Here is a 27,580-nt window from a genome sequence, read left to right as displayed (position 1 = left end):
AGAGTGGTGCAGAGAGTGCAATGGGGGAGGAGGATGCGGGTTGGGGGCGGGGGGGACACAAGGGCTGCTGTGCCTATGTGTCTAGACTTTAGCTGCAAGAAGCCAATAGATAGAAAGGGGAAGAACAGAGGTTCAGGAGAGAAGACAACAGACATGGCAATGGACTCCAGGGCCCCGTAGAGGCCTGGCTTCAGAGGGCAGGAGAGACACTGCTTTTCCCCACAGGGATGGGAAAGAGGACCACAGGAGTGAGGCGTGAGAGGGATATGGGGAATCGGGGGTAGCTGAATGTTCCGGGCATCTCTGAATGGTTGCTTTTGTTTTTCATTCAACCTCCTTGAATTCTCCTCCACATCCTCTGGTTTCATTTTAAATGCTAAGACCCATATAGGCTTCTAGGACTTTCTATTCGGAAAATCTGGAATAGTGCTCAAGCACATGCCTTTGTAACATGTCATGCTGATGCTGCTAGTCCTGGGGGCCACCCCACAATTGCTGGCCCTGAAAAAAGGAAAGAGGACATCCCCAAGGTTCAAATGAATTCCAAGCTGGCCTGGGCTTGCATTCAGCTCATGCTTGAAGACACCTGGAGGCAGGTCTTCCAGGCAGCAACCTAAGAGGATGCCAGAAGTAAAGGCAGGCTGCCCCTCCAGAGTAAGTCCCAGTGGGGTAGAAATCTCAAGGCTGTTTTTGCACATATACAAAAACACCACCAGGCAAGTGACATGCAATCACTTACAGGTCCCTGAGAGCTCCCATGTGTGCTCTGGAAGGCCATTTTTAACAGTTTTCCAAAAACAAAATGTCAATTCCCAGATACTAATTTCCTTGAGAAGCCGTGAAAAATAACTACTACTGGTCTGGTGCAAAGTATCAAAAAAGAGGACTGATATGGTATGATTTTGATTATAAAAATTCCACTATGAAGTTATGGAGTCATTTTGCTATGGAAGACATGGCTGTGGAAATATGCTTCCTTATCTTGGCTTCTAGATGGCTTCAGTAAGACACAGAATGAAGGGCTCAGAGGTCCTGGGTCCCTTTCCCAGTGAGCTGGAAAAATAAAATGATGCTTTCACTGAATCCCCACAGAAGCATTCTAATGATTTTAAATACAGACATCATTTTAAGTAGCAACAGATAGATTATATAGCCTGGAAGACTTACCCCAATCTCTTTTAGATCTTTGTCTTGGAGTAACTGAAGTGGATCGATAAAAGTTTGCTTTACATTAATATCAAGAGAGTCTTTAACCTCAGCCATTAGCTTCATGGATTCACCAACTTCTATCAATGCATTGCCTTGAACAGAAAATGCAAATAAAAAAGGTTCTTTAGCAGAATACTTGAGGATAAAGGTGATTCTATTCAATTCCTTCCCAAAAGTTTGTGGATGATGGTGCAGAAAGGTCCTCACCCAAGGACTGCTGAATCCTGACCCAGAAAAAAAAAAGAAGAGAGCGATAAAGAAAGTCTTCCTATGGTCTGTATTTTCCTCTCAACGCTCTGTACTCATAGGCAGGAGGCTCAGGCGGACCGAAGCATTTCCCATTTTGGCCACGAGATGGGGATAAAGCTCCTCTTTAAAAACTGGTACAGCAATCCCCAGCTTTTCAAAAGTTCATGCTGTGCCCCTTCATTTTTATAAGAGACCTATATTAGTGCAAGTTTTTGCTAACTGAAAGAAATCCAAAGAGGACTTTTGCTGTTACCAAAAAAAAAAAAAAAAAAAAAAAAAAAAGGAAAAAAGTGAGAATAACATTCAGCCTTTGTTTGGTAAGCAAGTCAAAGAGGCAGCGTCTACCCCAAGTCGTGAGAACTGTGCAGAGCACCCCGGCATCCAGCTACCACAGCTTTGAACTGTGTCTGCAAGCACCTGTGCTTTAACTCAATTTATTCTGTGCATGCACTAGCAAGAGGTGTCCTAAGTTATGAGAAAAGCCTAAGAGAGGTTATTTTTTAAGGTCTGGTAACACCCCTCAATTTTTCCATGTAAATTAATGCTAATTTCCTCTTTGCTTAACACCATTTTGGTTTACAAAAGGCTCTATAGGAATGTTCTACTTTCAGAGAGCAGGGAAATCTCTAGCTTTGTGAACTGGCACCTACGGCTCCTTAGAAGTTCCAGAACAAAATCCCTCTTTGTAAACTATAAAAGGATTCATTCATCAGGGCTAAGTATCAACCAATGAAGGTTACAATAGAAATAAAGGAACAAAACCTCCTGTCAGCTTCTAGCTACTAGATCTTGAGGTCACTCCCCATATCCTTTAGATGGTTCTAAGGCTCCTAACCCTTTCTGATGTCAAAGAAAGCCTGGCAGTGTCACAGGAGACAGCCTGTCAGCAGGATGGGCAAGGTTTGCTCTTCAATAAGGCCCAGGCCAGCAATGCTTGGCTTGGGCAGGGGTGGCAGCTTTTACTGGATTATGCCCTGGTACCTCCACGCCCAGCTACCAGGACTCCCACTTGCAAATAACTGTGGATTAGCTGGCACAGAGATACCAGAAACATTTCCAAATGCTTCTCTGAAGACTCCAAAAACTTAATTCTGAATATTGGCCGTCACCTCCATGGATCTGACAGTCCTTCCCCTTGCTCAAGCTTAGTGCTTTAGATTCCACTAGGACGTGGGGCTCAGCTTCCACTCCCTGAGGCTTCTGCATTTCAGGCAATTTCTACCATGCGGCCCAAAAGGAAAGCATTCCACAGTCTCTTCCTCAGAACAGCAAGCAACCTACCTGTCCTAACACTCTCCTGACATGGGCTCTCCTCCTTAACACAAGTTCCCTTAGAGTGCTAGGGACCTGGGAAGCTCAAACTGTCCACCCATCCAAGCCCCCTGCCTAGTCACTGCAGACTGGCCTTGGCTGTGAGGGCCTGCCCGGCCCCCTCACCTATCTCCTCAACGGGTCTGCCCTCAGGAGAAGGAATAAGCCATCTTGTCTGCATTCACTCATGGAATAAAATAAAATTCACCTTATACTGCTCTGAAGGATATTGTTATCCCTGTGACTGATGAATGTTTTAGTATTGGGAATTTTTTTTTAAAATATTTTATTTATTTATTTAAGAGGGAGGGAACACAAGGAGAGGGAATAGAGACAAGCAGGCTCTCCACTGAGCAGGGAGTCTGATGCAAGGCTCGACTCCAGGACCCTGAGATCATGACCTGACCCAAAGGCAGATGCTTCACCGACTGAGCCACCCAGGCACAAGGCACCCCTGTTACCTTTTTTTTTAAGTTTGCAGGAGATTTTTTCCCCACAATTTACTAGATTAATTACTATAGCCAAGTATCTGAATTCTCAATTTCCATATCTTGCCTTGTTACCACTACATGAATAGCAAAGTGACAAATTATCCTAGAAGAGTGAACAGGTTAACATTCAACTCACTCTCAATTTATTAATTTAAAGAAATCCCAATCAAAATTTAGTAGGTTGTTTGTATTTAATAAAGGAGACTTAAAAGGACTCTAGGTTTCATCTGAAAAAAAAACAAAGGTGAGTATATCTGTGAAATGTTTGCAATAACAAGGGGAAATTTTAGTTAAGTTTATGAAAATCAGCCTTAAAATTATATTACTTAAAATATGGCACTGGATCAAAATAGGGTACAGATCAAGAAAACAAACGAGAAAGACCAGAAACAAACAAAATAAAAAATTTGGGATCCCTGGGTGGCGCAGCGGTTTGGCGCCTGCCTTTGGCCCAGGGCGCGATCCTGGAGACCCGGGATCGAATCCCACATCGGGCTCCCGGTGCATGGAGCCTGCTTCTCCCTCTGCCTGTGTCTCTGCCTCTCTCTCTCTCTCTATGTGACTATCATAAATAAATAAAATTTAAAGTTTTAAAAAAAAAAAAAAAAAAAAAAAAAAACAAAATAAAAAATTTAATCTGTAACAAAGTTTCTCTTAAATCAGAGGGGAAAAGTTGAACTTTTTAATGAAGTATCAGAACAATTAGCTATACATATGTGAGAAAACAAAATCAGAACCCTATTGCACAATATCTGCCCATTATACTCAGAAGCATGGAAATTTAGGGGTAAGAAAAGGAACTTGTTTCAAAAGAAAAGTATAAATAAACATTTACACAATTTGTGCGGGTTGGGGGGGGTGAAAGTTTTTCTGAACACAATTACAAAGCCATAAGCCATAAAGGAAGGTGTATGAGTCCCACAACATAAAGAGTAGAAATCTCTCTCCATTATAGAGGTCTCCATCTACAAGGTCAGAGGTAAATGCCTACCTGGGGTGTAACTTCACAAGCATACATGGCAGACAAAGAGCAAATATCCTGACCATTGAAAGAGCTCATGAACAAGGAAAGGGAAAAAAAATGAACACCTTAATGAAAGAACAGGTAAAGGATACACATACACAATTAACAAAAATGATGACAAACAGGAAGGAATGCTTCCTTACACATAATCCAAAAAGCAAAGTTAAAACATCACCAAGAGATCAATTTTACATGCTATATATCAAATTATCAGTTATTTAATAGTAAAAAAAATAATTCCTGCAGTTAGCAATTGTGCTGGGAAACATACACTCATGCACTCCTGGCAAGTGTGCAACTGGCATAACCTTTCTGGAGGGTCCTTTGGAAATAATTCTTCAAAAAATCTGCAGAAACAGGCACACTCTCAATCCAGCAATTTCACGACTAGGGACTTCATCTAAGTACATAATCTTGGCTAGCCCCAAAGATTTGCCTATGAACACGGTTGTATAAACACTATGTAAAATTTTTTTGCGTAAGTAAAAAAAATCTAAGTATTTAATAATTGGGATTGATGGAATGAGCTATGACATCACACATGGATTATTATGCAGCCTTCAGAAACAATATCATAGAAGATTAATAATTATTTTATGACGTGGATCAGGATATAATCAATGGGAATAAACAGGTTACATGAAGTCTAAGGATATATACACCACAACTCCATTATGATTCTGTGAGGGTGCATGTGAATATATATGAGAATAAACAAAGGATCTGGATGTGTGATTGTGGGTGATGCTGGCATTTATTTTCTCATATTTTACTTGCTTATATTTTCTAAACTTCCTGCAATGAACATGTATGATTCAGGAGATATAAAAGAAAAATAACAATAAGGTTGTTAAAATGAAGGCATTGAGGGGTGCCTGGGTAGCTCAGTCTATTCGTTGGGTGTCCAACTCTTGGTTTTAGCTCAGGTCATGATCTCAGGGTCGTGGGATCGAGCCCTGGGTCGGGCTTCCTGCTCAGCGGGGAGTCTGCTTGAGGATTCTGCCCCCCACTCTGCTCTCTCTTTCTAAATAAATAAATATTAAAAAAAATAAAAAAAGAAGGCAGTGTGCACCACCTATACCCGGCCCAGGTCACATGTGAACACTCACCAAACGTGGAGCCTTCCCCGAGCTCCTTCCCATACTTGAGCATGCAGTCGCCCAGCAAGCCTTCTGTCTGTGGGTAGCCAGTGGTTTTCACCTGCCCTCGAATCTTCGACACAGTGTTCAGCATTCCTAGCTTAGCTCTGTATGCTTAAAAACATTGTCATTTGTAATTCCTTAAAATGACACAGTGCAGCCAGAGGTACATCACATTTAACAAACTGATGGCAAAACTCAGCCTCCCCACCCTGGGTGGACAACATGTAGGAGCCCTGAGGGTAGGGGTGGGGGGTGTGGAATGGGGCAATGTAGCCGCTCTCACCTCCCACAGGATCTCCTAGATTCTGTCTCCCAGGGAGGAGCTAAGCGCACTACAGCACAGCCAGGAAGGAAAACAGAAACACCCTCCACTGACCCCAGAGAGCAGTAACTAGGTTGCCCTAACCTCAGGGGCAGAGAGAGACACTGCAAAAGGCCTGCCTACCCCCACGCCCTGAGTCAGGGCAGGCAATTCCTCCTGGGGACCAACCTGTAACTCAGGACAGAATTGCTCAGGTGGATGCGTCAAACCACTAACGGGCCCTTAATGCCCTCCCCGGGCACCAAGAATCCATTTGGTCTGATCATGTGCAACATCATGATGAGGGACTGCTGCACATTCCCATTTACGACTTCCCCTGAGTGAACATGAGCCTGTGTGGAGGGCCCCCTGCTGCAGTTGGACCCCCAAGCCCTTCGGGGGATCAGGGGATCATGGGTGGCCACCGCTCCTGAGCTGCTTTTCTTGGATTCAGGCAATGAGTGTTTACTGATCCCAACTCTGTGTGACACCCTATGCCATGTCCTGGGGCTCCTGAAAGACCCAGGACAGCATCAGGCCTAAAGGGGCTCAGAGACTAGTTACTCCGTAAGGCAGAATTTACAAGGTGTACTTTGCAGATAAAAGTTTGGGATGGTGTCGGGAAAAGGAAACTATAAGCGATATTGCTAAGTAAAGATAGAAAGATGCCCCTAAAAAGGCAGAAATCGCGTCAATGAAGCGTGGAAGAGGGAATGCTTATGGTTTATAACCAAAAGATAAAGAGGAGGCTGGTTTGACTTAAACAGAAATCAAAACAGGACAGACCAGGAGATATCCATGGGAAAATGTGACTGTGAACCGAATCCCACGCTAAGGATTTGGGACTTTATTCTACAAACCAGAGAGCGAATCCCATACTACCTTGTGGTGTTTGAGGTAACTTTAGGAAGTAAAAGGATACTTTTTATTTTCTTTGACTTTAATAATTACACGTTTGTTTTAATGTATTCTAGTCTAGTGCCTCTCAAGCTGTAATGTGCATACAAATCACCCAAAGATCCTATTCAAATGCAAAGTCTGATTCAGGCAATTTGGGATGAGCCCAAGATTCTGCATTTCCCACAGTCTCTCAGGTAATGTGGATGTTGCTTCAGACACTCCCAGTGCCAGCCTTTTTTGCATCTGGCCCACCTCAGCTTCAAAGCCATTTTCTTCCTGGTTCTGTGCACAAAGCCTTCCCTCTCCAACAACACACACACACACACACACACACACACACACACACACACACAAGCTCAGCTCCTCCTTCCCACTGCCAGGGTAGAAACTGGGGGATGGCAGTCATGTGGCTAATAGCCATTAAACTGGAAGTAACGAGAGGCCTCTGTCCAAGTGGACACTTTCACTGTTGGCTCTCAGCCATTCCTGCCCTCTTCCAATGTCAGTTCTTTGAGGCTGGGATCTGGGTCCCGCTTCACACTATCCCAGGATCCAGGAAAGCACCTCACCAGAAGTAAGCGCTAGCAAAGTATGTGTTGGCCGATTTATCAGGAAAAGGAACTCATGTGGTTCATCTCAATCACTGAGGCGGCCAGCCAAGAGAGGTATTTATTATAGTTTTTAAAATTGTAATCATCCACGCAATTCTAAAGACTTTTATACCCACCAACCTCCTTGGACATGATTCTTATAAAATTAATGTTTTAAAATTTTTACTGTCTAGATTTACAGATGGTTGGGTCTGTGCGGATTCCCAAAGCCAAGGGAATCACAGGTCTCTACATGTAAATAATAAATTCCTCAAAAGGAAAGGCAGTTTTGGATATTCACAGAATTCAAGGCTTGGATGCCCTGTCCCCTATTCATTTCTGTAATTCATAACTCAGGAAAAACTCATCAAGGGATATTGCTTCATGACCTTGGAATTAAAATCCTTCCGTTATATCAATTTCAAGTTAATATACACCTTTAGAGCAGGATGACAGAAATTTTTCCTAAAAGAGGAGGTGCCTCAATAAGAAAAGTGGCTTTCTAAGCATCCCCTAAAAAATGTCTTTGCTTAGTAGCAGTACCTTGAAACTAAGACGAAGCCTCATCCAAATGATGTGACCAGAGTTCACAGAAGTGTCTGCTCTGCTTCTTATTGGCTGGAATTCACTGAAACTACCTCCGGTCACTGGAAGCTTGACTTTAAGAAGCTGAATTTCATTATTTAGAAACAGAAGACATTGTTTCTAAATTATGCCAGCCATATGCCAAGGACACATGGGTTATTGGTCTGGGCCAGTGAATGAACAACAGAATATTTCAAGACATTTTCTAACTTTACCTGGATTTGGCTGAAGATATTCTGTGGCTTTCGAAAGAATTTCTGCAACAGCTTTATTGGTAATATCTATTTTCTTTAAAAGAAAAACACATGAAAATGTTGATAAATAACAAACAAGGAGCTTATAGTAAAACACAAAAGCAATAGGGATTAATTTAATATTTATAACACATTATTATGATGATTTTAACCTAAATGAATTTCAGCTTTTTGAGGGAGGAGCAATATTTTCTCACTTTGATTTTGGGACAGCTCTTCCTCCCCGTGATGATGGGGAACATTCATTTCTTTTTCTAACATTAAAGTGACTATTCGTGTAATATTTAGAAAACTCGGACAAGTCATTATGCTCCACTAGATTACTCCACTAGATATACTTGAAGTTCTCTCAAAGCATGTCTGAGCCATACTTTCCTCATCTGCTGGGTGAACTTGATGTCTATACTTACATACGGACACCCTAATAATGATTCACATCAGAAACTACCACAGTAAATCAATTATGGAAGAATCATTCTCACTAGCACATCACTAACATAAACCCTTCTGTGGGCAGAAGTTAATATCAGAGGCTTCCCTGCCATGTTACGACTGACTCCTTCCTTCTGTAAAATCGGTTCTAGAGGGGCACCTGGGCAGCTCAGCAGTTAAGAGTCTGCCTTCAGCTCAGGTCGTGATCCCAGGGTCCTGGGATTGAGTCCTGCATTGGGCTCCCCGCAGGGACCCTCCTTCTTTCTCTGCCTATGTCCCTGCCTCTCTCTGTGTGTGTCTCATGAATAAATAGAATTAAAAAAAAAAAAAAATTCCCAGACACTGGTTGCTGGTTAGCCAGACACTGAATATACAATAAAGTTAAATTATGCATATTTCTCTCAATACCTTTATTTCATACCATCAATACCCTGAAAGAAAATATAAAGGAAAAAGAGATCCCAGTCATTAGAGCAATTTAAAAATATGTGACCATAAGGAATAAATACAATGAGAAATGTACAATATCTATCTGAGAAGCTATATTCCTAAATGGGAAAGTTTAATTATACAAAGAAATAAATCCTCCCCCTAAATGAACATGTAAAATTAATTCAAATCTCAATTTTTTTGTTACAACTTGGCAAATTCATAATAAAGTTAGGTTCATGCCTCACACTACAAACTGGATTACACATATAGACCTAAAAACAAACTGTAAAAGTACTTAATTTTACAGGAGCATCTTTTGAAATATGAGGATGGGGAGAATCTTCTAAGCATGATCCAAAATCTAAATGTCATAAGTGAAAAAAACAAAATTCTGACTCTATAAAATTAAAGACTGAACAGTGAAAAGACACAGTACATGAAGTTTGATAAAAATGACAAAATGAAAGAAAAATAAAACTATACAGAGACATGTGCTTAGTATCCCAAACACACAGAACTTCCATTTAAAAAAAAAAAAAAAAAAAAACCCAACCCAACTAGAAGGGACAAGATCGTAAACTGGCAATCCACAAATGGGAAAAAATACAAGTTCAAACATTTGACAAAATATTCAGAAAAATTCTAAATTAAAAAGGAGTGTCAACTCATCAGATTGACAAAAAAAAAAAATGTTTTAATTGATTTGACCCAATATTAGCTATTATACAAGCGTGGAGGAATGGACCCTTTCACACATGGAGTGCAAAACAGATACAACTTCTGGAGATCAAGGTAAAGGACCTACTAATGAGCATATTAGTGTACCAGCTCTCAGACTTCCAAGAATTTATCATCTGGAAACACACCAGCAAAGTGCAGTGATATAAAAGGATGTTAGACCATTTTATGTCGTATTAAAAATTGAAACTAACTTGAATTATAAGTGATAAGAAATTGACTGGATACATGGTAAAACATCCAAATAAAGGAATACCCTTTAATCACAAGACAAAAAAATATACTTCCCACATATACTAGGAAGATGCCCATAGTGCATTGTCAGGGAAAGAAAGCAAGTTGTAGAGTGATTTGTAATACAAGAAATTCAATTTCATAATTGAAAAAACTATCATCTGGTCAGGATCAGAAGCTTTCAACCAAGCTAGCTCAACTAGCCTGAAACTGTATTTGTTCCCATTAGCTGATTGCCTAAATTCAGGGCCCCGGGAAGGTTTAAAAGGACCGTACGTTAATGATAAAGATATGAATCACACCTGTATTACTGATGCACACGTGTCAGTTGTGTGTGTGAGGCATGTGTGCGTAAGTGCATATGGCCTTCTAACAGGTTTTGTAAGCTTTGAACTCTCTTTGGTATGTTCAACTGTTTATGAAGATCGTTGAAATGTTTAAGAGAATACGATCACCTAAATGTTTATGTTTTATTAGAGTTTCAAGAAACTTAAGTACTTAGGAAAACTCTGTTTTAAATTGGATGTGACATAGGAGCAGATTCCACGCGTTGCATTTGTGACCCTAGATATTTGAAATGTCTAGAGGAATCTGCTGAATTATATAACTGGAGATAAATATTTAGGGATTTAATCTGTTAAATTTATGACTTAAGGGAACCTAAAATTAAGATTAGCTGAGATTGATTTTTATGCTGAAATTACTAAATTAATAATTAAGATTCATATGTTCAGTTTAAGCTTAAGAAAAACTAAGTTTTAGATTTCTCAACTCTCCTAAGTTTCATATTAATTAAAACACAGTGTAGAGTGTCCATTTCCATATATCCAACCCTCTTTAGACATGAAAAAGCACCAGGGAGCTAGGCGTCATCTCTGAAGGGTGACCCATGAGAGCTGTGGCAGGATTGCTTTCTACTTTAGATCCTTCTCTATCTTTGGGAGGAAAAAAGCCAAGAAACAAATGGCCAAAAAACCCACATGCCTGATGTGCACAACCTGGAGCAGCTTCCAGGACAGCCCAGCCATCACAACTGTGAATCACCCTCTACAAAATGAAGAAGAGGCCCACTAACCACCCTGGCAAATATAGGCAATCAAGATGAACACTGAAAAAATAACCCATGTAGTTTAAAAACAAAAAAATAAAACAAAACCTTCCTCCGGGAGTAGCTGGGGATATTGTGGGCAGGGGTGGGGGGTGGGGTGGCGATGTTCAGGTTAACAAAATGCTCTGCAATGTTTGCTGCAAACCATCAGGACAAACACGGTAAATTCCAGAGGTAAAAATTATTTTTGTAAAGTCTACCTGGTATGAAGGCATCTTTGTCCATTGATTAAATCTGGAATTTCCTTCAAATATTGGCACCCTACCTCTGCAGTGCCCCAAAGCTTGTGCCACTAATTCTTCCAGCCCTCAGCCTAAGCCAGAGAGCTGCTAGCAGCCCTGGTTTCTGATGGCTGTTAAGAGTATTCTATTTTTTAATTATTATTTTAGAAAAGAAATTATAAACCCCCCCCAAAAAAAGAATCCATACCTAACACTATATCCATCTTACTCCTTATGTGATTCATTTATGTTTATTACCCTTCTCTCTGTCTTGGTCACATTCAGCCACATTCAGAGGTGGCTATTTGAAAACAAAAAATAGTTCTTGGGTTTATTTATTGATTCTACCTTTTTTGTTATTGTTTCCTATTTTATTAATCTCTCATTTATCTGTATTGATTTCATTTCACGTAGAGTGACTTAATTTGCTGTTACTTTCCTAGCTTCTTGACTTAAATGATTTATTCATTTTCTTCATTTGTTTTCTATGAAGTATATTTAAAATGTAGCCATATACCATGGGTTCTGATATATAGAATTCTGTTTCTCATAACTAAATGACCTTTGATTTTACTTTCTTTTCCTCTTCAAGCTAAGAATAATTTTTATGCATTTTTAAATTTCCAAACATCCAGAATTGGGAAACTGTGCCTTCCTTGCAATCCTTGTATTCTATATTTTACACTGGGAAATTTTTTGTTGTTTTTTTTTTTTCTGGAGCCTAGTATATAATTATTTCAATCGTTCTAAAAGTATTTAAAAAGAATACAGATTTTCAATTTGCGGAATGCAGATATCTGCATCTATTTACTTTTTTTTAAAGATTTATTTATTTATTTATTCAGAGAGAGTGAAAGAGAGGCAGAGACACAGGCAGAGGGAGAAGCAGGCTCCATGCAGGAAGCCCGATGTGGGACTCGATCCCGGGTCTCCAGGATCACACCCCGGGCTACAGGCGGCGCTAAACCGCTGCACCACCAGGGCTACCCTGCATCTATTTATAATCAAATCTAGTAATCGTATTTTATACTAATCATCTATGAGCCAATCTTGTCAATTGAACCTGTTATTTAATGAGAGGTCTGTGAAATATTCTACTCTTTGTCAACTTTTCAAGTATTTCTGACAACCTTTACCTTATGTATTTAGACGCCATGTTATGTGGTGCATAATGGTTCATAACTATTACAATTTTCTGATAGATTGCACGACTGCATCTTTTTAAATAGTTTTTTTAAAGATTTATTTATTTTAGAAAGAGAGAGACAGAGAGCATTAAACAGGGGTGGGGGCAAGAGAGTAAAGGAGAGAGAGAATCCTCAGGCAGACTGCTGGCTGAGCGCAGAGCCTGAACAAGGGGCCCAATCCCAGAACTCTGAAATCATGATCTGAGACACCCAGGTGCCCTCTTTTTTATAACTTTTTCCATTTGATGGTTGTTGATTTTTTTGCATCAAATTTTACTTCGGCATTTCTCTTGGTCCTCCACTAGGACTAAGATTTGCCATGGAATAACTCCATTAACTTTAGGATTTGCCATGGAATAACTCCATTCCTTTGTCATTTCTGTGCCGTGTTTTAGGTGGGTCTGATACTGTCTACTCTCTTCCAGAAAAGTCCTTAAAACCTCTGGTCACATATTAGATATTTCCATGCTTTTCACTACTGTAAGAAAAAAAACTAGATTTTATTTTTATATTTCTTCTGTCATTCATTGGGGTTTTAGGGAGAGAAAGAAGTAAACAAGAGGGATCTCAGTCCATCAGTTGAAACTAAAATTGCTGAAATGTGCTTTTAAATTTAACATTTGAGCTGAATCATTGTTAGTAATAGAGTCACACATGATATCTTTATATACCAAGGGATTTTAAAAAGTAATTCCAGGTATGCCAATGATGTTAAAATATTTCTATGTTTTTCAATTTTCAGAAATAAGTTTTTTCAAAAGCAAAACAAAATGAGCTTTTCTTCTCAAAGCATTAACACTTCTAGAAACTTAATAATGCTCATCCTGAAAATAAGGAGCTCCCTGCAGGGAAGTCTGGCCAGGGCCAGGATATCCTGAGGATAGGAACCCTCCAAGCCACAGCCTGGGATTGGACTTCTTCCCCTGCATCTGATGATAGCTCTACAACCTGCTGTATATTGTATTCTTGATGCAACATTTGAGGCTAGATTCTTTGCTTTCTTTCTGCCCTCTTTCATCTGGGGAGTCTAGTTATTAAAACAAGCCTATGTTTAAAGGGCCCAGGACCATGGGGAAGGAAACTGAGGAAGCTGGTAACTACTAGCAGTCCCAGTTCTACCTCTACTTTGGCTATCTCATACAGCTGATGAGGAAACATCATCAGGGACAGAACTTCATCATCATTAAGGGACGGAATTTCTACTCTTCCTTCAGAGCATATTACATTCATTTCTATAACAAGATCATCGTATTTTTCTAAATACTTTCATACACGTTAATTTTTTTGCATAATTATCCCAGCATCCATGTGAGGTAGTCAGGGCACACATATAAAACTTGTGTCACCAGTCAGGAAAGATGAAAGACGTATTCAAGTTCACAGTGCTGGTTCTAGTAGCAGAACCCAGATAAACGTCACTTGTCACTCAGCTTCTACAACATGTGGGAACAGAGTCAGAGTCCTCTGCACCGTGAAGGAATCTCTATGTATTTGAAATGTCTCATCCCAGAAATACATTTTGATTTTCCAGGATAAATCATCACAATTACTTTGGTATTTTTTTTAAGCATTTATTTATTTATTCACGAGACACAGAGAGAAGGGCAGAGGAATAGGCAGAGGAAGAAGGAGGCTCCCTGCGGGGAACCCGATGCAGGATCCATCTCAGGACCCTAGGATCATTCCCTGAGCCCAAGGTAGGTGCTCAACCACTGAGCCACCCAGAGGTCCCTACTTTGGTCTTTTCCTTGGAATAACTGCCAAGATTGACCATCTTTGGAGCATTCTGACCTTTGTCCACTAGAGGGAACCAAACAGCCATATCCCATGTCTGTGTTAGGGGGCATTTACTACATCCCAGAGTCTCACTCTAATGTCCTTTACGTTATCACTACATCTCATATCACAATGAAAATCAAATTTGTAATACAAATGACAATAACATGCTCTCTTACCCTTTCCATGTCAAGAAATTCGTCATCTAGTTTCGTTCCTTCAACACCACTTATTTTTTCGCTAAATAGCTGTGAAAATAAACACAAGTAATTGCATTGTACAATAATTTATCATACTTTAACTCAACCCATTACAAACAAAACCAAAAAAAAAAAAAAGACAACTCATGTTCAGCTTGTTGCATCTTTTTTTCTTTTCTTCTTCTTTCTTCTTTTTTCTTTTCTTTTCTTTTCTTTTTTTTTTTTTTTTTTACTAAACCCTTTAAGAAAATTGGAACAGGTAACTGTATCAAAGGACATGAAAATATGTATTTTCTCACTCACTCAATAGATAATTATGCACCTACTGTATGTAAAGTACATGGTAGGTGCTCTAGTAGAAACACAGATAAATAAGATCCTTATCATCCAGGAATCTAGAGTTCAGCAGAAGAGTAAATACATGCACACTCAACTAAAATACAAGGGAGGAAAAATATGAACAAAATAGTGCTGGATGCAAATTATTGTAAACATGCCAAGTAATAGGCATTTTAGTGATTCGTAGGATCCTGAGAGCCCACAAGCGGAAGAGGGGAGACATCCAGGACCTGTTTCCTACAAGGCTTGGCATTTGAGCTGCCCATTTAAGGATAAAGGACATTTCACCAGGCAGCATGGAAGGAGCTTCACAGCATGAGGCAGTGCGGAAAAATACCCAGAGACAGCAATGTGTAGGACGGGGTTTTACCACCTTGCCACTCTGGTATTTAGACCAGATAATTCTCTGTCGCAGGAGCCTGTCCTGTGCATTACAGGATCTTTAACATCATCCCTGGCCTCTACTCACTAAATGCCAGTGGCGCACACATACCCACACGGTGACAACCAAAAATGCCTTTGAATGGTTAAGAATCACTGGTAGAGGGTAAATCTGTTTGAGAAACAGTAAGAAACTTGGTTTGACTATAATGAATAGTGATCAAACAAGAATGGAGGAAAATAAAAGCCAAAACTTAGAGAAGCCAGATCACACAAATTCTCATATGCCAAGTGAAGAGGTATGACTGTGAAGTCCCTAAAGGTTCTTTATCAAGCAATGTAGTTGAAGAAACCTTTTAGCAAAGCGACTCTGGCTCTAGTGTGGGTTGCTTTAGAGAACAGGGAGGATTGAAAGAAAATAAGTTAAATCACTTTCCTTAGTCAAGCACATTAACACAATTTGTTTATAGCTTTAAAATATTTATATGAATTTAAAAATCAGTAGTAAAGAGGGAGGGTTACCACCAATTAATGGTAAAAGGATCACAGGTTCTTTTACATGTAAGTGTGACTTTCTGCTACTATTTACACTGCCAATGCAAATACAGTATTACTATTTAATAAGAGGAATGTAGGTGTACGGACGTAACTTAAAATCGAGGTGTGAGAAGGAATTACTAGGACAGAGTACATAGGGGAAGATTATAAAATGGCCATGATTTTTTATCTTCTCTTTAGCTATGTCTTTGCAGTTCCTCCTGGCCAGAGTTGGAGTCTACCTATCCCCTTGTGAATCCAGGCTGGACTTGATACTTGTTTTGAACCACAGACTGAAGTGCAGGCCTTAGCAGATGTTGTATGCTTCCAATCACTCTCTTTAAATCCTGTTGCCATCATGTGAATAGGCCTGGGCTAATTTGCTGGGTGGTGAGAAACAAAATGGCCCAAACACCCCTCAGGACAACCAGTCAATCTGCAGAATCAGAGCCCCCGGTTGACCTGCAGCTGACTGCAGCAGACACATAGGAAAGCCCAGCTGAGGCGAGCCTCCTCAGCTCACCCATGGAAACAGGAGTTGAACAAATGGTGGTTGTTTTACACTCCACATCAGAGTGCTTTGTTGTTGTTTTTTTTTTTTAATTTTTTATTTATTTATTTATTTATGATAGTCACACAGAGAGAGAGAGAGGCAGAGACACAGGCAGAGGGAGAAGCAGGCTCCATGCACCGGGAGCCCGACGTGGGATTCGATCCCGGGTCTCCAGGATCGCGCCCTGGGCCAAAGGCAAGCGCCAAACCACTGCGCCACCCAGGGATCCCCATCAGAGTGCTTTGTTACTCAACAAAAGCTACGTGATACATTGGATGACAGTTTTTATTTTTCAGGCTCAGTATAGATGTAGAGGGCACTATCTTAATGCCTGGATACCAAGTCTAACCTTCCACAAAAATAATCCAGAATTCCAGTGCCACCCCCTCAAGCAGTGTTTACATGGAAGCATCCATCATTTAGATCCCCCAAACATCTTTTTGTTCAGTACTGAAATCTTTTAAAATATTAGTTAACTTTGAAGGTGATATTCTGAGACTCTAATGAAAGTTACGCAACTACTTCCCAGGTAAAACACTCATTTTGTTGCATGGCAGATTGCAAAAACGGCCACAATACCTTGTCGCTCTCCTGCTAAGAAGTGCAGTCGATTTCTCTACCTGGTGACTAGCTTTTGTCAATAGAACAGAAAGTAAGCAACCCTGCAGGAGTACTGAGTTCAAGCCTTATCGGTACATCATAGCCATAATGGCTGTGTACATACTCCTGCTCACCCTCTGACGCCCACTGTAACCATCTCCACATGAATAAGCCTGAGCTAGCATGATGCAGAATGAAAGCCCACTCAGGGCAGAGACAAGTCTTGCAAGCAGAGTCCTCTCAGAGCACGAAACCTCCGGCTCACTTGGCAGCTGACTACTAACAGACGAGTAAGCTCAAGCCCAGCTGAGATCAGCCAACCAGCAGACCTACCCAGTGAGCCCGGGCCAAATTACAAACCCACAAAATTGTGAATAGCTTTTGCTTTTGAGTCACACTGTGTTTTGAGGTGTTTTGTTATACAGCAAAATACTGATTGGTACAGGTGCCTATAATTTCCGAGGGTGACTATGACCTCCCCTCCCTGCAGGAGCCCATGCATAGATCCCTGTTTTAAAATATCCACTTGAAAATCTCATTTGTACTGAGAGGCAGACCTGGAACTTCCTTAATCTGAATCCATTCTTATTGGTTCAGGTTATACCTGTTCTATTTCCAAAAAGCAGAGAGTCTAATACATGAAGGAGTGATCCCACTTTTAAGAACAAAAACTAGTGAGGTTAATATTCCTTTCTTGTTTGGAAAGAGACAATATAGGATGGTTTTCAACATGAGTCGCAGGTAAGAATCATGATCATTCTTCTGCTTTTTCTGAATTTCCCAGTGATGTTCAGTCGTTCTGAGAAAGTAAGTATAAATATACATTTGGTATCAGTTCCTTAGACGACACAATGATAGTTGATACTTCATCAAAGAATACAGTTGAGCATCTATGTGTAAGGCACTACAATTGGTACATGGACATAAAGACAAAAAAGACAGGCATGATCCCTAAGGGCTCCTGACCTTATTCAAGAGTTACAGAAACTGCAGTTCTATTTCTTCTAAGTGTGGGAAGCTAAATATAAATACTCAAGCTTCTTCTGGTGAAGTTAATTGGATAAATTCAACTCTGATACATCCCTATGCTCTGAATACATAATGATGATAGATTAAATATATAAAAAAAAGGAACCATAGAGACAAGCAAGGCTTTAATAACAGAATGAACTTTTTTATGGACCAGAAAAGGCACAGAAAAACAACACAATGGGCAGGGTTAAAGCCTCAGTTATATTGGTGTCTTGTCTGCTACAGGCCCTGGTTCCTGTTGGGTAGACAGGAACCTGGTTCCTTTTTAGGTATCTACAAGCTCCCCATGAGACAAGAGCCTAGAATCAGGCTTTGCTTAATTCCGGGGGGGGGGGGGGGGGGGGGTGTGGAAAGGAAGTGGGGGGGGCACGACACATTTATATGCAAACCACTGTCTGAGTTCAGCACCTTTGGCAATCCACAGGCCCAGCTCTCTGGCTAGGTCAAGATATCACCAATGTCACTGGAGAAGAGAAACTACCCTGCAGCACTGGGGCCTTGGGAAGCCAGGTGGAAGCATTTACAACCACTAGAAAGAAATGAGCAACAAAGATGGGTTAAGAGTAACAAAAACATGCTCCCCAATAAAAATTAAGCACAGAAATTTAAATTCTAGGGACACCTGGGTGACTCAGTGGTTGAGCATCTGCCTTTGGCTCAGGGCATGATCCTGAGATCCTGGCATTGAGTCTCACATCAGACTCCCCTCAAGAAGCCTGTTTGTCTCTCTGCCTGTGTCTCTGCCTCTCTCTGTGTCTCTCGTGAATAAATCTTAAAAAAAAAAAAACCTAGATGGAAGGAAGCAACTTATATGGATGAGTAAGTGCCAAGAACGCTCCAGAACAGAGCCTAGAAGGATATGTGGAGTATAACAAGATGACCAGAGAAGAGTGGCATTTCTGGCAGAGAGAACAGCATAACCTCAGCCATACCTTATTTTAAAAGATATGAGGGCATTCAGGAAACAGCACAGTGATCAGTAAGGGTAACTGATATGAAAGACTGACCACAAATGGAAATGAATATACAAGCATCCAGGCAGGGGCCAGATCCCAAGGCTGCACTTAATCCTGTGGGCAGTGGAGACTTTCAAACAGGTGAGTGGTATGATCAGATCTGGGTTCATCCAGGAAGATCACCCAAGTGGCCCAAGGAGAAGGCACCAGACAGGTGCCTGAGGATGGACAGGGAGGATCCACTAGGAGATGAACACACATGAAGAAGCAGACTGGGGAAGAGGGTCAAAATTTCACTCTAAAACTCTGCCAACCACCTTCTTCAACTTTAAAAATGCAAGCTGTCCTCACTTATTCATCTTCCCTGTCACCAACATCGTTTCTGACCTGCGCATGCCAGACAGAAGCTGCAAATCTGAAACACAAACATGTAGCCAAGTCAGCGTGGCTCATGTAATCTTGACCCAGGGAGAAAGATCCTGCTGTAAAGGAGGCATATCTGAAGCTGCCTGGGCCCTGCAGTCAGGGACAGAAGCCTATCTGCCATCTCCTCTCCAATTGCATCAGCAATAGGAAAACAAAAAGCATTTTCAAAGACTACAACAGAGCAGTCATGTAAAAGAAGTTTATTTGGGAAACAAAGGTTTGCATTTGGCTTTTCAGCTAGATGTGTCTGGGGTCTTAGTGGTAAATGTTAACACAGCCTTGGCCTTCTTCTTGAGCAAATATCTGTTTTCAAAGAAAACTTGGCTTCTCCACCTTCTTACCTTTAATGAAGCAAGAAATTAAACAGTAAGCAAGCCAGAACCTAGGAGAAAATGCAAAAAAGCAAAATTGATACCTCAGGATAAATTAGAAAGTGCTCTAGAACAGTATTTCCTAATAAGTGTGCCACAAAACACTGGCTAAACAAGCAAAAAAAAAAAAAACAAAAACAAAAACAAAAAAACAAAAAAACAGGTCCTTGGCCATGTAAGTTTGGAAACATTCGGATAAACCAAAATTGGCAGATCTCTTTACCGAAACATTTTTCAGAGACTTTAAAATGGAAATGGCATTGTGGATTTTCAAGGGGATGCATAGAAGATGCAGCATTTCCCCTCTCCCCAATTGGAAGATGTCTCACACAGGGAAAAAAGTCTCAGAGGAGATTTCTGAGACATACACTTGGAGAAGCCCCACACCAAAAATGTCACCCTCTCTACTGGCTCCCTTTGTTGTTGTTATTGTTGTTGTTTATTTTTAACCAATTAACAGTCATATTCTGCTATTATCAGCTTGGAAAATATGGCAATACTCAATGATAAATATAAATAATTAAGGTTATCTGTAGGTTGCTAACATCAGGGGAAGATGAGTAAAGGGTATAAGTGAGCTCTCTGTACTAGTTTTGCAACTTTTCTGAGTCTAAAATTATTTCAAAATTAAAATTAAAAATTAAATTTCTGAAGGCTTCAAAATGCAACCAAGGCAGTCAGGATCTGACCAGCCAAAATCACAGAGAACAAAATTGCACTGAGAAGAGCCATCGGTTTACAGCTGCTTTTTCCCTTTGGAAAGATATCTGCTTTACAACATAGGACATAAAGGCTGAGTAGAACACACCAGCCTAGAACTTGCAGCAGTTTCCCTGGACTGTGGAAAGGAAAACTGGAGTGTACCATAACCAAGGCAACCAACCACATAAGAGCCAAAATTCCAGGAACATAAAGAAGTGAACATAACAAGTTATGTGAAATTTCCTCTCGAGGCTTCTGACAATTCCTAAGCTGCATATACACTAGACAAAATGTTAAGATACCAGGAGGAAGAGGCTGCTAGAAGGCTAAACATCTCAGCAGAGATTTCCGCAGTATCACAGTGATCAAGAGATAAAACTGGAGTTCAGGACTGCCTTTCCCCTCATTATTTGTCAGAATAAAACTGAATCCTCCCTGGAGGAAGAGAACATCACCCAGAACTACAAATATCTGTCATTAAAATAATAATTTGTTAAAAAAAAAAAACCATCTGATATACCAGGAGACTGAACAAAAAAAAAACCCTGAAACTAAATTTTACTTGATTTATTTGCTTTTTTAAAGTAAGCTCTATGCCCAACATGGGGCTTGAACTCACAACTCCAAAAATAAGAGTCACATGCTTTACCAACCGAGCCAGCCAGGTGCCCCTGAAACTAAATTTTTAAAAAGATACTCTACTATGTAATCCCAAATTAACATCAGAAATTATCTTCAAGATAATTATGATTACCCATGTTCAAAAAATAGATGACAAAGGCAAATTCCACTAGAAATCATTAAAAGAGAGAAAATGGAAATTGTCAATGAAAAATGCAATAACAAATTCAGAATTCAGCAGCTGGATTTAGTAAAAATTAGACACTGAGAAAGAGAGAATATGTGCACTGGAAGATAAAGTACTGGAAAGTATCTAAATCGAAACATAAAGGGAAAGAAGATTAAAAATATACACAAAAAAGACATTATAAACATATGAGATATAGTGAAAACACCTAAAATATGTATATTTTAGAGTTCTACAATGAAAGGACAGAGAAATTGAAAAGAAGCAATTTGAAGAGTATGGCCAAGAACTGTTCAATATAGTCAAAATAAATCAAACTACAAATTAAAGTTCTGTGACTCTCAGCAGGATAAATATGAAGAAACACATTGAAGACCAAAGACAGAAAAACTTAAATCAAAGAAAAAATACACCAAAAAAGCAACAAAAAAATCGTGAGCTGACAATGCTGCAGAAATCATGACACAGCTACAAGACAATGAAATCACATCTTTTAAGTGTTAACAGAAATTATCTGCCAGCCTAAAATTCCATTCTCAGTGAAGAGACCCTTCATAAAGGAAGGCAAAATTTAAAAAATATTCAGACAAAAGAATTGAGAGAATTTTTCATTGACAGACATACACCAAAAGAAGCATAAAAGGAGCCACCTGGTGGCTCAGTGGTTGAGCATCTGCCTTCAGCTCAAGGCATGATCCCAGGGTCCTGGGATCAAGTCCTGCATCGGGCTCCCCACAGGAAGCCTGCTTCTCCCTCTGTCTATCTCTCTCTGTCTCATGAATAAATTAATAAAATATTTGAAAAGAAGAAGGAGGAGGAGGAGAAAGCAGCAGCAGCAGCATGGCAGGGAGTTCTTCAAATAAAAAACATCTCTTAAATCTAAGTGAATATTGACTGCTTAAAACAATACTTTGTGAGGTTTTAAATATATGTAGAATTTTAAAACATGAACTAAATGGCACAAAAGCCACCACTGAAGAGGTAGAGATAAATTGTTACTGGGTCTTTTATTGCTTGGAAGTTTTAAAGTACTAATTTAAGAAAGACTCCACCACATAAAATTGCATGTTGTAATCTCTAGGGTTGCTTTTTAAGTAATCACAAATTTATAACAAGCAAGATGCTGGAGAAGAAAATGGAATCATAAAAATGATTAATTCAAAAGAAAGTAAAAAAAGAGAAATAAACAAGAATGAAACAAATAAAAAATAACAGATTTAAATGCAAAAATATCAGTAATTACTTTATATGTGCATGGACTAAATATTTCAACCAAAGAAAAAGCATTAGCCAAGATTATAAAATATTAAACTATACTATTTCCTGCCTATAAGAGATGCACATTAAATATGATAGGAAAATAAACAGAAAAGATATTGGACAAACACTAACTTCTACATTAACAAAAAATCTTGAGAAGCTGGATACTAACACATAAAATATACTTTTAGACCAAAACCATTATTGCTAGAATAAACGAGGACATTAAAAAATGATAAAAGGTCAATTCAACCTTTCATAATTCAAAATTAAGAAATAAGAACCATAGGGGCACCTGGGTGGCTCAGCTGGTAGGCGGCTGGCTTCAGCTCAGGTCATGACCCTGCAGTCACAGGATCCAGCCCTGTGTCAGGCTCCCAACTCAGTGGGGAGTTTCCTTCTCCGAGCCTTCTCCGAGCTCTGTGCCCTCTACCTCAGCTCATATTCTTTCTCTCTTGCTCATTCTCTCTCCAATAAATAAATAAAAACTTTTTAAAACAAGAAATAAGAATCCTAAATCTGTATGCATTTAATATCAGAGCCTCAAAACATATAAAGGAAAATTTTATAAAAATGCTTTCAAATATCTCAATTTTTTAATACATCTCTCTCAGTAACCAATAAAACAGACCAAAAAAACCTATCAGTAGATTGACTTGACTTGAACAATCTAATTTACGTGTGGAGAACACTACAACAAGCAGGACAGAATAACAATAGTTTTTTTTTTTTTAAGTCCTTTTATTTGAAATTCAGTGTAAATGCTAACTTAAGACAATTTTAAAGCATAAATCAGTTCTGTTTTTAGTTTAGATGATGTAAAAGTTTTTGTTCCATTCAAAGGCATCTGTGCCTTTGGATTACAGCACCTTCTCATAACTTCTTGGCTGGCTACACCACAGCTAGAGTGGGAGACCGAGCGACTATACTGTACGGACTATGAGAAGCAGCTTTACACTGCGTTAGAATACGTCCATGTTGGGAAAGCCCTTTGTGGTTTTCAAAGCCTTTTCCTGTATCCCTTATTTAAGAAGCCAGTGTTACATTTGACTTTGTTTTAGAGAAGGCCATCCGAGCTACGCGCTGTGTAAGGAGTGGAGGAGGTATGCTCTACGCCCTGCCCCTGCCCTACTACCTAAAGGGAGAAGAGCTAGGGCTGGAGAGGCTGTACCAGCCTTTTCTGTAATGTCATTCAGAAGCCAAATGGGTTAAAAAAGCCTGATTTTTTTCCAACTTCAAACTGAAGGAAAGTTGAGGCAAAAACAATAACCATGCCATAACATTCAAATCAAAGCACATCAAAATGTAGTATTTACCAATGGGTTATAGGACAATGGTTAAATTATTTTTACTTTGCTACTTGACACTGATCTGTCTTGTCCAAATTTTTCTCAAAGTGCTTTATTTTTTATCAGAAAAACATCCTCTGCTTGCCAGTTGTTAGAAAAGCAAACAACAGAGTGAGTACATGGGCAGGGCAGATCTGGGAGGCTGAGGACAAAAACAAGAACCAAGACTCGTTATATAAGATAAAGAAGGGAAACTAGGTTAAGTTTTAAGGTCAGGTCTCTCTGCGGATGGCTGGGTGTGAAGCACTTCACATGTGCAGGTGGCTCTTTAGTGCACGGACTGCTCAGGCCACAGGCCAGGGAGGGATAAGCATGCCGCATTGCTCATTACCCCATTACAATCCTCATGATGGAGCTGTTGGGGCATTAATGCGCTTCCCCACGACTGCTTCATACTGTTTCTGTGTCAGTAACCCTTCCGTTATGCTTTTACTTTCTTCAAATTTGGGCAATACAACTGCAATGTAGCCTTCGGTTGACGGCTTCTCTTGAAGAATAGATGGCTTATGGAGAATGTTTTCATTCATTTCCATCAGCCGTCCTCTAACACAGCGAGATATGGTATATTCTTCTCCATCTGAGCAGTAAATCGTACACAGAGGTGCAAGCTCTATTAGAAACTGCCCCTCGCTTAAATTTCCCAGAGACCTTGTTCTGAAGTCGGCTACAGTTAGTACTGATTTGATAGGAGATGCTTTTAATTGTTTTTCCACTTTGAAAACTGGATGAGAGTCTGCCAATGTGATGACACATATTCAGTTGGAGCGCTGTAGTATACAGTGGTCCTCACAGGGTTTGCCTTTGACATCGGCTTTGTACCAGCCAGTGAAGTAACGATCCACGAGCCACAGCATCCACAGCCCCAGGCTTGGTGGCCTTGGCAACCAGGACCACGGGTGCCACTACCCCCGCCCTACGGGACTGGAGCACTTCCTCCCAATAACAATGGTTTTCAAGTAGACATGGTGCACTTACCAAAACAGACCATGCACTGAACCATGAAGTACGTCTCCAACAATTTCAAAGACTAAAATCATTCAGAGTATGTTCTCTGACCACAGTGAAATTAATACAGAAATCAAAACCCCAAAAATGTTCCAAATTATTAGAAAATTAAGCAATATACCTAAATAACCTGAATCAAATATGCAATTGCTAGGGAAATTAAAAATACTTATAAGAGAGTAATACCAAATACAGAAATATATTTAGGCTTGTGGAATGTAGCTAAAGCTGTTTCTTAGAGGGATTTATAGCTCTAAATCACCAGTTCTCAAACTCCTACATTTCAGGATCACTTCACTCTTAAAAATAATTTAGGACCCATATCTTACACCATACATCAAAAACAATTCTTGAGGCACCTTGGTGGCTCTGTCAGTTAAGCATCTTACTCTTGATCTCAGCTCAGGTCTTGATCTCAGGGTTGTGAGTTCAAGCCCCACCCTGGAGGAGCTCCACCCCACTTGGAGCCCACTTAAAACAAAAATAGAAAATTCCTCATTGATGTTAAAATAAATATAAAGGTAAAAGTTTAAAGATTCTATAGGATAACATTACCTTGGGATGGACAATTTCCCAATACTATAAAGAAAAAGAGGGGATCCCTGGGTGGCTCAGCGGTTTGGCGCCTGCCTTTGGCCCAGGGCACGATCCTGGAGTTCCGGGATCGAGGCCCACGTCGGGCTCCCGGCATGGGGCCTGCTTCTCCCTCTGCCTGTGTCTCTGCCCCCCTCCCTCATATATACATATATATATGAGATACATATATATGAGATATATATGTGAGATATATATATCATGAATAAATAAAATCTTTTTAAAAAGACTGATATATTGGACCTCATTAAAAATAAGGCAGAGTGAAAAATCAAGTCATAAAGTAGAAAAAGATATTTTCAATACATTAGAAAGAATCACATTCAAACATTAAGAAGAATCCCTACAAGCCATTGAGAGGAAGGTAGCATACTAAATATTTTTTAACATGGCAAAATCTTATGGAGGCAACTTCACAAACAAGGATATCCAAATAGGCAATAAGCATTAAAAAATATTTTTATCTCATTATCACCATGGAAACACAAATTAAACCACAATGAGATGACAGTTCATCATGACCAGAGTGGCTAAAATTATTTTATAACAACCATAATGCAAATTTCTCCAAGGGCTCATAGAGCAACTGGAACACTCCTACACTCTTCATGGGGTTTACATTGGTACCATTACTTGGGAAAACAGTCTGGCAAAATCTAATATCATTGAACATATGAAAAACCAAACTCTCTGACTCAATAATTCCACTCCTAGGTGAAGACCCAGAAGAAATTCCTTATATATAACCAGAACAAGCAACATTACTCATAATAACCAAAAACTAGTAATGACCTAAATATCGATTAATAACAGTGAATAAATAGATTGAAGCTATTTCTATAATGCAATTCTGTATTGCAATTAAAAAGGAAGAAGTACTCCTGTCACATGCAACACATGGGTAGATATCAGATGTAACACTGAAAAAGCTCATGCTGTATGATTCTGATTAAAAAATTCAAACATAAAAGGGAACATCATGTACTAGTCCATTCACATAAAATTTAAAAACAGGAAAAACTAATCCATGGTGATAGAAGTATAGTAGTTACCTTTAAGTTATGGTAAAAGAGAGCTTCCTGGGGTGCTAGTAATATTCTGTATCTAGAACTGGCTATGTGAATGTGTTCACTTTGTCATAACAGATTACCTTGTTATAACAGAAGACCTGTCACTTTCCTATAAATATATATGTTTTATTTCAGTAAAAAGTATTTAGCCACCCCCTCCTGCAAACCCTGCATTCAATGTTTTCAGTATGTGCACACATCATATTTATCGAGATTTACCAGTCCCTAAGGAAGTTTAACAAACAATGCTGGCTTGTTTCTTCCTCTTCTTTCCGAATAGTAGAAATAGATAGTCGTGTCTGACTATCCACATATGGAAGTGTGTTCAGTAGAATCAGGACTAAACCATATAGAATCTAATAATCTATATTCAAAAGACAAAAAGCCCCAGAGGCTACTACATGGTGATCATGTCCTCTGCACCCAAAACGCTACTTCAAGTTTAATTATTATAGCAGCAAAATAAAGATATTAATCTCACCAAGAGGAAGTAAGTAGATAAAATACATATAGGAAGTACCACAGACATTGAATCAAAATGGTGGCCAGAATACACACATCTTCCCCTCCACTGTGCCAAATACCTTCAAATTAACTTGTAAACATATGTAGAGAGAGAGGCATATGACACACACATAATAGGGCTGAGAGACAAAAGAGGTACCAGCAGAAGAGCATAAATGGTGAAAAATCCTTAGAAGATAGGCAGCAGATGGGACCAGAGAGCTGAGCAAATAGTAGACAAACCCACACATGATAGAAAACTGCTCTCAAGCTCAAAGTTCATGCAGTAGTATCTGCTCATCCACAAGAGTACATTCCAAGACCCCCAGGGGATGCTGAAACCATGAATAGTACCAAACCCTACATATACTATGTTTTTTCCTTTACATGATACATTTACATGATAAAATGCAATTTATAAACTAGGCACAGCAAAAACAATAGCTAATAATAAAATAGAATGGATTACAGTATACTGTCATAAGATAGGTGAATGTGGTTTCTCTCTCTCTCAAAATACCTTACTGCTCTGTACTTGCCCTTCTTGTGATGACGTGAGATGACACAACATCTACACAAGAAGATGAAGTGAGGTGAAGGATGCATGGTCACATAGCATTAAGCTATGACTGACTTTCTGACCATATGCCAGAAGGAGGACCACTTGCTTCAGGACCACTGCTGACCATGCATAACTGAAATAGCAGGT

General features: G+C 39.6%; 1 protein-coding gene and 1 pseudogene across 5 annotated transcripts in view; both read right to left on the bottom strand.

The window, feature by feature from the left end:
• SH3GL3 (SH3 domain containing GRB2 like 3, endophilin A3) overlaps nucleotides 1-27,580 on the bottom strand; it is a 135,768-nt gene that overhangs the window by 38,941 nt on the left and 69,247 nt on the right. For 2 of the 5 annotated variants that reach the window (XM_049108512.1, XM_035714389.2), the window contains exons 2-6: nucleotides 19,550-19,590; nucleotides 14,364-14,432; nucleotides 8,018-8,090; nucleotides 5,394-5,537; nucleotides 1,168-1,301 (exon numbers count right to left, since the gene is read on the bottom strand). In XM_049108512.1, the coding sequence (XP_048964469.1) occupies nucleotides 1,168-1,301; nucleotides 5,394-5,537; nucleotides 8,018-8,090; nucleotides 14,364-14,372 (360 nt within the window). In that variant the 5' untranslated portion in view covers nucleotides 14,373-14,432; nucleotides 19,550-19,590. The remainder of the gene's footprint in view (nucleotides 1-1,167; nucleotides 1,302-5,393; nucleotides 5,538-8,017; nucleotides 8,091-14,363; nucleotides 14,433-19,549; nucleotides 19,591-27,580) is intronic. The other 3 variants (XM_025437082.2, XM_035714390.2, XM_025437084.3) reach the window with 2 other exon arrangements.
• LOC118354316 (protein Abitram-like) lies at nucleotides 23,916-24,552 on the bottom strand (annotated as a pseudogene).

This window comes from Canis lupus, chromosome 3 (assembly GCF_003254725.2).
Source record: "Canis lupus dingo isolate Sandy chromosome 3, ASM325472v2, whole genome shotgun sequence".
In the NCBI taxonomy this organism is placed as follows: Eukaryota; Metazoa; Chordata; class Mammalia; order Carnivora; family Canidae; genus Canis; species Canis lupus.
Note: the sequence above shows the minus strand (reverse complement) of the source record. Positions and strands in the feature narration are given on the sequence as shown.